Source organism: Salvelinus fontinalis, chromosome 13 (assembly GCF_029448725.1).
Source record: "Salvelinus fontinalis isolate EN_2023a chromosome 13, ASM2944872v1, whole genome shotgun sequence".
Lineage (NCBI taxonomy): Eukaryota > Metazoa > Chordata > Actinopteri > Salmoniformes > Salmonidae > Salvelinus > Salvelinus fontinalis.
This window is the reverse complement of record NC_074677.1, coordinates 26,087,442-26,100,307: the sequence shown is the minus strand read 5'-3', so window position 1 is coordinate 26,100,307 and position 12,866 is coordinate 26,087,442. Positions and strand designations below refer to the sequence as shown.

General features: G+C 42.5%; 1 protein-coding gene across 8 annotated transcripts in view; it reads left to right on the top strand.

The window, feature by feature from the left end:
* The window catches only part of LOC129868313 (nuclear receptor corepressor 1-like), a 121,391-nt gene that overhangs the window by 77,700 nt on the left and 30,825 nt on the right, over positions 1 to 12,866 (top strand). For all 8 annotated transcript variants that reach the window (XR_008761743.1, XM_055942181.1, XM_055942180.1 and 5 more), the window contains 3 exons: positions 733 to 863; positions 1,648 to 1,946; positions 9,875 to 9,955. Coding sequence is in view for 7 of the 8 variants with exons in the window: in XM_055942181.1 (XP_055798156.1) it covers positions 733 to 863; positions 1,648 to 1,946; positions 9,875 to 9,955 (511 nt within the window). In the remaining variant the exon portion in view is untranslated. The remainder of the gene's footprint in view (positions 1 to 732; positions 864 to 1,647; positions 1,947 to 9,874; positions 9,956 to 12,866) is intronic.

Below are 12,866 nucleotides of genomic sequence, written 5' to 3'. Positions count from 1 at the left end.
ACACTATGCCAGACAAGTTTTACACCTCATACTGTCAACTTGCACGTGTTCATTGGTCTCCTTCTCATTGGTCAAGTGCAAAAACACCGATACCAACTCATTGGTAATTTACATTAACACGGGTCAACATGGCAACATATGGCTTCTAGATAATACTGAAGATTGTGTATGCATTGGTACATCTGATCTTCTTAGTTCTCTGAGATGTGCAAAGCGGCCCATACCTTCCCGAGAAGTTGGCTATTCACACAGGCAATGTGTAGGAGAAAGGTGTTTTAGCCATGTTACAGAAATACACAGGTATTGAAACATAATCAGTTCCCATCATTTGGTATTTTTTACACTATCACTGTTATTTTTCATCCTGAATCCTTTTCTTTCCTAAAGGGTGTTCTAGCGCATCACTATTATGTTGCCTTAAAAGGAAAGTGGGTCATGGCGAGCTGTTTTAGCTGTGTGCCTCATTAACCCCACTCACTCAGTCACTAAATAGGAATTCAAACATGGCCAGACTTTTAAAACTAGACATTAATGAGCGGTGGGCTGCCTTTTTGTGTACTTTCTGGCCCAGATTGAACTGCGTCATCATGATGAACTTGAATAGACTAGAGTGCTCTCTGTCTGGCATCATGAGAGATTAGAGAATCTCCCTATTTGATGACTCTGAAGAGTTGCCATGTATACATTTTAAAAATAGTAATAAAAAAAATGTATCCTTGGTTTTTTTTCTAGCAAATAACACGATCCTCACAAGAAGAAAAGTCTGACGATAAACCTGAAGAGGACAAGTTGGAGAAGTCAGAGAAAAAAGAGGACGAGCAGAATAAGGAAGAGGAAGAGAAAGATGAAAAGGAGGACTCCAGGTGAGTTTTGAATAGCTCTGTGTGTGCGTATACACTTGTGCATGGGTTTCCCACAGGTACAGCTTTTAGTCCTGGCTATAGTCAGCCTCTGGCCTGGTCCACCTCTGAGAATCTGTACCTCCCAGTAAATGTTTACCTTCAGGTGAGGTGACAGGAATTCTGGAGCCCTCATAGATGTGTTGTAAATCAGGCCATAGAGTGGGAGAGAACCACTGCCTTTCTCTGGGGTGATGGCCAGGCTGACCATACCACTCGACTGCTTTCAATGTTCCATCGATTACTCCTGTCCTCTCTCCTTCGGATGTTCTACTCCAATTAATTTTGAGATGGAGAAGGGTTTAGAAGAATTGAGGAAAAGCTAAATGTAAAAGAGCTACTGACTCTTAAGAGGAGAGCCCGGCAGACATCTTGACCCCAGGACTCTGATCCATTAGCCAGATAACTCCATGCCTTTTTACCCAGCTGGATCAGTGGGCAGCAGTTGGTCATGACTCATGTGTCATTTCTCATTTGATGGTTGGTTAGGACACATGAGTCATGACCAACTGCTGCCCACTGATCCAGCTGGGTAAAAAGGCATGGAGTTATCTGGCTAATGGATCAGAGTCCTGGGGTCAAGATGTCTGCCGGGCTCTCCTCTTAAGAGTCAGTAGCTCTTTTACATTTAGCTTTTCCTCAATTCTTCTAAACCCTTCTCCATCTCAAAATTAATTGGAGATGAATAAAGTTGAATAAAGAGTTGAATTGAATAAAATAAAACAATCCCTTCTCTTGTGTCCTCCAGGGACATCGGAAAAGACAAAGACAAGTGTGACGGCGGGGAGGACGAGGACGGTAAGGAGCAGAGCACGCCACGCGGCAGGAAGACCGCCAACAGCCAGGGCCGGCGCAAGGGAAGGATCACCACGCGCTCCATGGCCAATGAGGCTGCCTCTGTGGCGGCCGAGGAGCCACCGCCACCCGAGCATCTCTTGCCCTCCGAGCCCCCTCAGCCTTCCAAACCTGAGCCTACTACCCAGAAGGCTGTGAGAGAGCCCACCAAATCTGCACCGGGTGAGCCCCCCATGGACCCTAACAGAGGAGGTAAGCACCTCAGCTATTCTACGTTTTTGCTAGCCCACTACCATCCCCTGGAAGAAAAAAAATGTTTACCAAGATGCATCTCAAAAAGATAGACTTTTATGCTTACTACGGTGGTTTACTAGTGTTGTGGTTATGTTGTATTTGTGACAATGGGACTGAGTGTATATAATGTAAGTCTCAACTCCTGTCCACTTGCGGTATTGCTCCTCAGCTATGGAGGCTTGAACAAGTGTGTGGGTAGTGAACTGTGGCTTCATGATTATGTTATGTGAGAGATCACTGTTGTGTTTTTTTCCTGGAAAGGCCCTGAAATATAATAGCATTGTGAGGATGCTTTCATAGGTCCCAGCTGTAGAAAAGGACGGCATAACTTGCTTAAATAAGTCCCAATGATCATGCAGCTGAGCTGAAACATCTCTAGCTTCAAGAAAAACACTACCATATAATTAACCCCAGTTACCTTTACACACATGTGATAGGGTGGGCAGTTAACAACTGGAGTCAGTTCTATTCATTAGCTATATTTCTATCATGTCACCGCACTGAATAGGTCCCTGGTTCACCAGGTTCAGGTTGATTTTGTTTTTGTTGTTTTGCTCCTCAACACAATGCCATAACATACTATCTCTCACTTCTGTAACCTAGCCAGAGGTTCAGTCTGTCTAGCCTATACCCTAGCCATCATCACCATGGCAATAGTGTGGTGTCTGGGGTGGACCTGTTGTCATGGCTCCTCACAGCTGTACCTCAGCCTAACCACTTAATTTGTCCTTGTGCTGCTCTGAGAGCTTCTTTTGATGTTTGTGTGCTGAATGTCAGACAGTGCAGGCCCAGGTCTCTAACCAGAGCATTCAAGCAAACACAAAAGTGTTTTAGAAAGGTGAACTTAAGCTACATCCTTGTAAAGATTTGAATGGAATAATTGATTATCCATCTCAGGAAGGTGAATATCCATCCAAGGATGTAAAATCAAGTTGTAATATTTTTCAAGGAATTGAGTCTTTATGGCTGATTTCTGTATTAACCAAAGCCTACATGTTGTGCTGTCCTTCCCTCCTCTCTACTCTGTGTTTTAAGTCTGCACCTTATTTCCCAGTCTGTCTGTCAACCCCCTGACCCCTCTTGGCTCTGGTACGTCAGGGATTTGCATAGGACCATTCTAAGTTCAATCTTCTGAAATGACTGACTGCAGAGCAGACTGTGCTTGTCTCCTCTCTTCTCCTCTGCTGATTCACTGGTCGATTCACAGCCTCCGTGTTGGTTTTGTGTGTGTTAGGCTTGGGCGGTATCCAGATAGCCATACCGTTATCTTTTGCAATCCCGGGATATTCGGTAATACCACCACTGAACACAAAGGGGCTCTATTTTCAAACCCCGCTGAGCCTTTGAAATCCAAAGGTTAGCAATGCTAACAAGTACATGTAAAATCCCATAGAGAATGCTAACGAGCATATTGCAAACATTTTATATGGTCTCTGATTGAAATTATTTGCAGGACAGACATCCCAGCTCAAAGTTATACAAGTAACAAAAAATGCTACTCAGTCTGCTGCCGGCACAAAACAAATATTAGACAGCAAGGCTCTAGAATCCAGGAGGGGAATTCTCTGATTTTACCAAGCAAAGCTTGATTTTGAAAGAAGCTAACCATTTAGCTAACTCGCTACTAAATCAGCAAATCAAAGGCACAACTGCATTTAGCGCATTTTACACTGTTAACTTAGCCAGATAGATGTCTTATAACTACTAACATTTAGTTGTGAATTCCATACTGTAACTAGGTCCCAGGCGCATGCTGCACAAGAGTGAGTAACACTCAAGGCTCCGGTCTCATCTCTGTGTGCTTGTAAACAAACACCACTTGACTGGGGGCTACCGGTAAGCTTCATAATGAGAAATTATGTGACAGGTGAAATGAAGAATGCTATCTCCTAGTGTATTGCACAAGTTGACTGCAGGTATTTGCTTAAAAAGTAGCTTCAAATATAAACATTTAGAAACATACATCAAAAAATAGTTTCAAAGGTATTGACAGGATTGGTACAGTTGAAGTCGAAAGTTTACATATACCTTAGCCAAATACATTTAAACTCAGTTTTTCACAATTCCTGACATTTAATCCTAGTAAAAATACCCTGTCTTATGTCAGTTAGGATCACCACTTTATTTTAAGAATGTGAAATGTCAGAATAATAGAGAATTATTTATTTCAGCTTTTATTTATTTCATCACATTCCCAGTGGGTCAGAAGTTTACATACACTCAATTAGTATTAGCACTGCCTTTAATTTCTTTAACTTGGGTCAAACGTTTTGGGTAGCCTTCCACAAGCTTCCCACAATAAGTTGGGTGAATTTTGGCCCATTCCTCCTGACAGAGCTGGTGTAACTGAGTTAGGTTTGTAGGTCTCCTTGCTCGCACATGCTTTTTCAGTTCTGCCCACACATTTTCTGTAGGTTTGAGGTCAGGGCTTTGTGATGGCCCTCCAATAACTTGACTTTGTCCATAAGCCATTTTGCCACAATTGTGGAAGTATGCTTGGGGTCATTGTCCATTTGGAAGACCCATTTGCGACCAAGCTTTAACGTCCTGACTGATGTCTTGATGATGCTTCAATATATCCACAATTTTCCTGCCTTATGATGCCATCTGTTTTGTGAAGTGCACCAGTCCCTCCTGCAGCAAAGCACCTACACAACATGATGCTGCCACCCACGTGTTTCACGGTTGGGATGGTGTTCTTCAGCTTGCAAGCATCCCCCTTTTTCCTCCAAATGGTTCCATTTTTGTTTCATCAGACCAGAGGACATTTCTCCCAAAAATATGATCTTTTTCCCCATGTGCAGTTGCAAACTGTAGTCTGGCTTTTTTTTCTTGACTTTCCCACCACCATGCTTGACTTGAGGCGGTGTTGAGTTTTCCCCAAACATAGCGGTGTTGATTGTGACCAAAAAGGTCAATTTTGGACTCATCGGTTCAGAGAATGGACTTCCAGAAACCTTCAGGTTTGTCCAGGTGGTCTCTGGCAAAGTTAAGATGGGCATTTTGGTTATTTTTTGACAGCAGAAGCTTCGTCCTAGCAACCCTCCCATGAATGGCATTTCGGTTCAAATCTAATTTTATTTGTCACGTGCCAAATTCAACAGGTGTGGTAGACCTTACAGTGAAATGCTTACTTACAAGCCCTTAACCAAAATTCAAAAGGCACTTGCACATGCGAGCAATTTGTTTTGCAGGTGCATGGTAACAGTTGAACAGATGAAGGAAAAAGCCCTTAACCAACAAAGCAGTTAACCTTTCACGAGTATCTACCCCGGGTCCGGGAGCAACCCCCCCCCCCCCCCCCCACACTGAGTAGCATCGCTAGCATAGTGTCACAATTAAATAGTAGCATCTACATATCATTAAATCACAAGTCAAAGACACCTAATGAAAGATACAGATCCTGTGAATAAAGCCACCATTTCAGATTTTTAAAATGTTTTACAGGGAAGACAAAATATGTAAATCTATTAGCTAACCACGTTAGCAAAAGACACCATTTTTCTTTGTCCACCATTTTCTCTCTCCACCAGTAGCTATCACCAATTCGGCCAAATAAAGATATTGATAGCCACTAACCAAGAAAAAACCTCATCAGATGACAGTCTGATAACATATTTATGGTATAGGATAGGTTTTTGTTAGAAAAATGTGCATATTTCAGGTATAAATCATAGTTTACAATTGCACCCAACATCACAACTCGACTAGAATAAATACACAGAGCAGCGTGTATTACCTAATTACTAATCATAAAACATTTCGTAAAAATACACAGCATACACTAATTGAAAGACACAGATCCTGTGAATACAGACAATATTTCAGATTTTCTAAGTGTCTTACAGCGAAAACACAATAAATCGTTATATTAGCATACCACATGTGCAAACATTACCAGAGCATTGATTCTAGCCAAAGAGAGCGATAACGTAAATATCGCCAAAATATATTAATTTTTTCACTAACCTTCTCAGAATTCTTCAGATGACACTCCTGTAACATCATATTACAACATACATATAGAGTTTGTTCGAAAATGTGCATATTTAGCCACCATAATCATGGTTAGACAATGACAAAAGTAGCCCAGCTGGTCAGAAAATGTCGTGCACCATATTAGACAGTGATCTAGTCTTATACATAAATACTCATAAACTTGACTAAAAAATATAGGGTGGACAGCGATTGATAGACAATTTAATTCTTAATACAATCGCGGAATCACATTTTTTTAATTATCCTTACTTTTCAATACAGGTTGCGCCAAGCAAAGCTACACCTAACAAAATGGCGGAACGTGCGTTTAACATTTTTCTACAGAACAACGATTTATCATCTTAAATATTTCTTACTATGAGGTGATCTTCCATCAGAATCTTGGGCAATGTATCCTTTCTTGGGTCTAATCTTCTTTTGGTCGAAAGATGTCCTCTTGTCTGTCGAAATGCCCACTAACGTTCGACCGGGACCCCGAAACGTGCCCGGCGCTTCAAAGTGCACAACAAAGCAATGCCTCAAAATCGCACTAAACGGATATAAATTGCTATAAAACGGTTCAAATTAACTACCTTATGATGCTGTTAACACCTATAACGAGTAAAAATATGACCGGAGAAATATTACTGGCTAAACTAAAGCTTGGAAGGAGGCGAGTCGGATGTCCTTCGCGCGCCAGGCGCAGGCAGCCAAAGGAAGTTACTTCTGGTATTTGGTGATTTATAGAGGCACTGATTGCGCAATCGACTCCATTCAAAGCGTCATCACGTACTGACACCCAGGGGAAGACGTAAGCAGTGTCTGTTTCTCCATAGCATTTACAGTGACCTTTAAACTGACTCCAGATCAGTGGCCAAGATGTCTGAAATCTGACTCCATATCAGGAAAAGTGCTGTAGAATGAGTTCTGTTCCACTCAGAGACAAAATTCCAACGGCTATAGAAACTAGAGAGTGTTTTCTATCCAATAATAATAATAATATGCATATTGTACGAGCAAGAATTGAGTACTAGGCAGTTTAACCTGTAGAGCAAATTATGCTAATGCGAAACAGCACCCCCTATAGTTGCAAGAAGTTAAGAAAATACATTTTTTTAAAGTAAGAAATAAGAATATCAAATAATTAAAGAGCAGCAGTAAATAACAATAGCGGGGCTATATACAGGTGGTACCGGTACAGAGCCAATGAGCGGGGGCACCGGTATTGAGGTAATTATGTAGGTGGAATTATTAAAGTGGCATTGCATAGATAATAACAGAGTAGCAACAGCGTGGGGGGGGGGGGGGGGTCAGCAATGTAAATAGTCTGGGTAGCCATTTGATTAGCTGTTCAGGAGTCTTATGGCTTGGGGTTAGAAGCTGTTTAGAAGCCTCTTGGACCTAGACTTGGCGCTCCGGTACCACTTGCCTTGCGGTAGCAGAGAGAACAATCTATGACTAGCGTGGCTGGAGTCTTCCTCTTACACCATCTGGTATAGAGGTCCTGGATGGCAGGAAGCTTGGCCCCAGTGATGTACTGGGCCGTGCGCACTACCCTCTGTAGTGCCTTGCGTTAGGAGTCCGAGCAGTTGCCATACCAGGCAGTGATGCAACCCGTCAGGATGCTCTCAATGGTGCAGCTGTAGAACTTTTTGAGGATCTGAGGACGCATGACAAATGTTTTCAGTCTCCTGAGGGGAATAGATTTTGTCGTGGAACTTGAAGCTCTCAACGAACTTGAAGCTCTCAATCTGCTCCACTACAGCCCTGTCGATAAGGAGGGTGTGCTCGGTCCTTCTTTTCCTGTAGACAATCATCTCCTTTTGACTTGATCATGTTGAGGGCGAGGTTGTTGACCTTGCACCACTGTTGACGTTGAGACTGGTGTTTTGCGGGTACTATTTAATGACGCTGCCAGTTGAGGACTTGTGAGGCGTCTGTTTCTCAAACTAGACACTCTAATGTACTTGTTCTCTTTCTCAGTTGTGCACCGGGGCCTCCCACTCTTTCTATTCTAGCCAGTTTGTGCTGTTCTGTGAAGGGAGTAGTACACAGCGTTGTACGAGATCTTCAGTTTTTTGGCAATTTCTCGCATGGACTATCCTTCATTTCCCAGAACAAGAATAGACTGACGAGTTTCAGAAGACAGGTCTTTGTTTCTGGACATTTTGAGCCTGTAATCGAACCCACAACTGCTGACGCTCCAGATAATCAACTACTCTAAAGGACAGTTTTATTGCTTCTTTAATCAGAACAACAGTTTTCAGCTGTGCTAACATAATTGCAAAAGGGTTTTCTAATGACCAATTAGCCTTTTAAAATTATAAATTTGAATTAGCTGCAGCAAGGGAGGTCTGAAAATCTCTAGATGTTATGTTTGGGTTTTCTTTTACCTGATTTATTATTGTTCTTGTGGCTCTTGGGGATATTTTGGGAAGGTGTCCACTTCTTGGCCGAGTTCCTGTCATCTTAAATGCTCTCCATTTGTAAATGATTTTCCTCACAGTGGACTGATGGACTTCAATCTTTTTGAGATGGTTTTATAGCCTTCCCCAGACTGATGTGCTCTCAGTACCCTCATCCTGATGTCCTCTGAGATCTCCTTTCCTCTCGGTGTGGTTTGTAGTCACCTGGATGGGTAACACCAAACTGACCAGGTTTTTGATCGGTATTTATCAGAGTTCCGCCCAAACTCATTCCTAAAGGTCTCTCCTTTGATTAGTTCATTTGGTACCCAATTATTTACCCACCTGATTTTACTTACCTACTTGATTTAACCAATGCAACTTGGGGTTCACTTATTTTTGCACCTGCACTAATTCCTTTTTAATTGTGTTTTTCTGCTACACGCATGATTTCCTCTACACCGACATGTGGTATTGGTAAATATAAACCTGTAATGTCAGATCACAAAGACTGGTTCTGATTAAATGAAGATTTCATGGTAAAAACAAATCTGTAATTGCGCAAGGGGTTCACATACTTTCAAGCAGCACTGTACAGTATACTGCCCAAGCCTAGTGTTTGTGTTTAAAACCCAGTTTGATCTCATTCGGAGTCTCACCAGTCCTATGGGCCGGGTCAAAAGCAGTCCATTATATAGGGTATAGGGTCAGTCCAAAATGGCCCCCTATCTCTTCAAAGAGCCAGTCGTGATTAATGACCTGCCCACCTCCCTGGATCTTGAAAGCCATGATGGGGGCATGTTGAACATGTTGAACGTGACACGGGACAGGAGCAGTGATTCAGCAAACATTTGAGTAGATTTAAGTCTGTGTGGCCCTAGACTGTTCGCTAGGAGCCGTCTAAACCGTAAGAATGGATCTCCTCAGTAAAAATGTTTTGTGTAAATGACGAGTTTGTACTGCAGCTATATTGGTCCAACTGTTTACACAGTCTCTATGGGTCCAGTGGAATAGGGTGGGCCAGGGTTCACTCTCTCCCAGCCTCCATCAGCACCTGTGTGTGTGTGGTTAATGGTTGTTGCATTGTAGCAGCAATATGAGTGGTAAATCTGTTGGCTGTTCTCTGTCTGTTTTGTCTCTGTCCAAGGCCGTTTCCCAAAGAGGGGGATGTTGGGAGGCCCGTCTCTCTACTCCGCTGTTTAGAGCCAGATCAGGTGACACTGACCCTCCCCTTGTGGGGGGGAGAGGGAGGAGGGGATTGGGAGGGAGAGAGGGAGTGAAGGGCAACAGAAGGAGGGTGCATGAGCATGAGAGAGCACGAGAGAAAGGGAGTGTAAAAGAGAGCGTGAGGGGTAGGTCTCGGCAGCGAGCCACAGAATGTAAACGGATTATTAGATTAGCAGCCATGAGAAGCAGACGGCTGAGAAGCGGAACGCGCTTGGTACTGTACTTTCTCTCTCTGTGGGCTGATTATGAAGGTTTCTGTTCTCTCTCTGACTTAAGCAGGAGGAGCTGCTGCTGCGAACGGCGAAACCGGAGAGACTTCTCGCTGGACCGAGGAGGAGATGGAGGTTGCCAAAAAAGGTATTGTTTTTGTTTTATTTCTTTATCTACTGTTTCTCTCAGCCCTCTCTTTTTCGAGTTTGATCTCTCTACTCGTAATTTGTATTTATTATGGATCCCCATTACTTCCTGCCAAGGAAGCAGCTACTCTTCCTGGGGTCCAGCAAAATGAATGCTGTTATACAATTTTAAAAACATTACAATATATTTGCAACACATTAAGTGTGTGCCCTCAGACCACTACTCTACTACCACATATCTACGACACAAAATCCGTGTACGTGTGTGTATGTTATCTTATGCATGTGTTTGTGTTTGTCTCTTCACAGTCTCCGCTGTTCCATAAGGTGTATTTTTATCTGTTTAATTTTTTTTTTAAGGATTCTACTGCTTGCATGAGTTACTTGATGTGGAATAGAGTTCCAAGTATTTATGTCTATGTAGTACTTTGCACCTCCCATAGTCTGTTCTGGACTTAGCGATTGTGAAGGGACCTCTGGTAGTATGTCTTGTGGGGTATGCATGGGTATCCAAGCTGTGTGCCAGTAGTTCAAACAGACAGCTCAGTGCATTCAACATGTCAATACCTCTCACAAATACAAGTTTGCTCCCACATAAACTGTCACACTGACATTCTCCTGGCTGGGTGCATAACTGGTGGAGGCTTTTAGGGGGAAGTAAGACGGAGGGGTTTGAGCGAGGATACTTTTTCTGGTAGCTAACTGCAGTGGCTCTGTTCTGCGTGCCTCTCAACTGATCTATTAGGGCCAAAGTATGAAGTAACAGAGCGTGACAGTTTGAGTTTCCTCTAAAGATCATATCTATTATTCACAAAAACAATTTGCCAGTCCTCTGGATCTTATAGGACTTTACCCCAAAACAATTTTCTCTCCAAAACAACTCCTTTTGAGAGGTGAGTGTTTCATTTCATGCAGTTACTGACAGTGGACACAACAGCGTTTCTGCTTTCGCCAGTTGCGTCACTCAGTCCATGAGAGATTGACCCCATCGACCATAGTTACCTTCCAGCCAGGCCAGTACTCATCCATCTTTGTCAGTGTAGACTCTGGTGGACAATGGGAGAAAAAGGGAGAGGGCGAGACATGTCGAGTTTCCATCATTTATCCTGGTGTTTTACCCAAAAGGCTCAGACTTTTCTGTTTCCATCTACGTGTACCGGCACCCGAGGCTTACTGGGCCATGTCTCTGGCGGACCTGCTCCTCCTTGGGGCCAATGCCAGGCCACTGGTACTTTTCAGCTGTCATTTCCATAATAATGGCTAACTGTGAACTTTAGCACCTTCTCACAATGTGACAGTCTTGATAATGCAGAGGTTGTTGATTCTGCTCGCCCACAGTCTTTAGTGTCACACTCCTGATGGAGAAACGATAACACTAGAGCTTACTTTAATAGAAAACACTGCCAATACTTTGGTGTGGGGTAAGTCTTAGGTGGAAGTGCAGCATGAGATTGCCAATGGGGCTAAGCACATTGGACAGGAGAGAGTAAATAGGATTAATGGGGATTAATTAAGGCTGTCTTGGGTGGGTTTGCGGATTTGGAAATTATTTGGTCATGCCTCCCCCAACCCATGTACATTTTCGCTTTCTCCCGTACATAGACTTCAGTCGACAAACCTAGCCTATATATCCCAGGGAGTTACTACCTCTGCTGTGTATTTCTGTATTTTCTGTATCGCAGAATGCTGATGCCAGATACAGTATTCTGTTTTTCCATTGGTATCATTTGGTTGGTCATACATTCCCAGCCAAAAGTGAATCATTGTAATCATACAGTGACTAGGGCTGTTAATTTAGAGTAGAGGTTTAAAAGCTGACATGTTTGAAAGGAGCACTTTCATTCATTGGGCTGTCTGACATAGTGTACATTAGATGCTGGCACGGTGTTCTGCTTAGTTTCACTACAGCTTTTTTATGTTTTGCCTACTGCTGGATGGGTCAGAGAGTACCCCCATCTTTTTTTTCTCAGACGTTCTCCCCCCCATCTTCATGTAAGCTGTATGTAACAGGGCTTGTACGTGTGAGAAGGAGGATAGGTGGTAGTGCTGTACTGATCGTAGGCCTCATGATGAATATTAGGGATCAGTCGTCTGAAAGCAGCATTAAGTCCTACACAATTTAATTCATACATATCAACAACAAACTTTTAGGAAAGATGCTGATATGATTAATAGAAGTAATCTAAGAGATGGGTGAAATATAGCATTCACACATTTTCAAATGAACATGTATCACATGCTATGTAAACAACAGGTGTAGACTAACACTGACATGCTTACTTACGGGCCCTTCTCAGCAATGCAGAGAGGGGGGGAAAAGACATAGTAGAAAGAATAGCAAAGAACATTGAAAAATAATAACTCAAGGAAAAAACAGAAAAATAATAACACAAGGAATAAATGTAACTATGAGTAAGGATAACTTGGCTATATGCACGGCGTACCAAGTGGAAGTGCAGGGTTACGAGGTAGTTAGGTACAGTGCATCCGGAAAGTATTCAGACCCTTTGACTTTTTCCACATTTTGTTACGTTACTGCCTTATTCTAAAATGGATGAAATAAAAAATATTTCCTCATCAATCTACACACAATACCCCATAATGACAAAGCTAAAACCTTTTCTAAAAGGTTTTTAGAAATTTTTGCAAATGTATTAACAATGAAAAACAGATACATAAGTATTCAGACCCTTTGCTATGAAACTCTAAATTGAGCTCAAGTGCATCCTGTTTCCATTGATCATCCTTGAAATGTTTCTACAACTTGATTGGAGTCCACCCTTGTGGTAAATTTTATATTGATTGGACATGATTTGGAAAGGCTCACACCTGTCAAAAAACAAGCCATGAGGTCAAAGGCATTGTCCGTAGAGCTCCGAGACAGGATTGTGTCAGCACAGATCTGGGGAAGG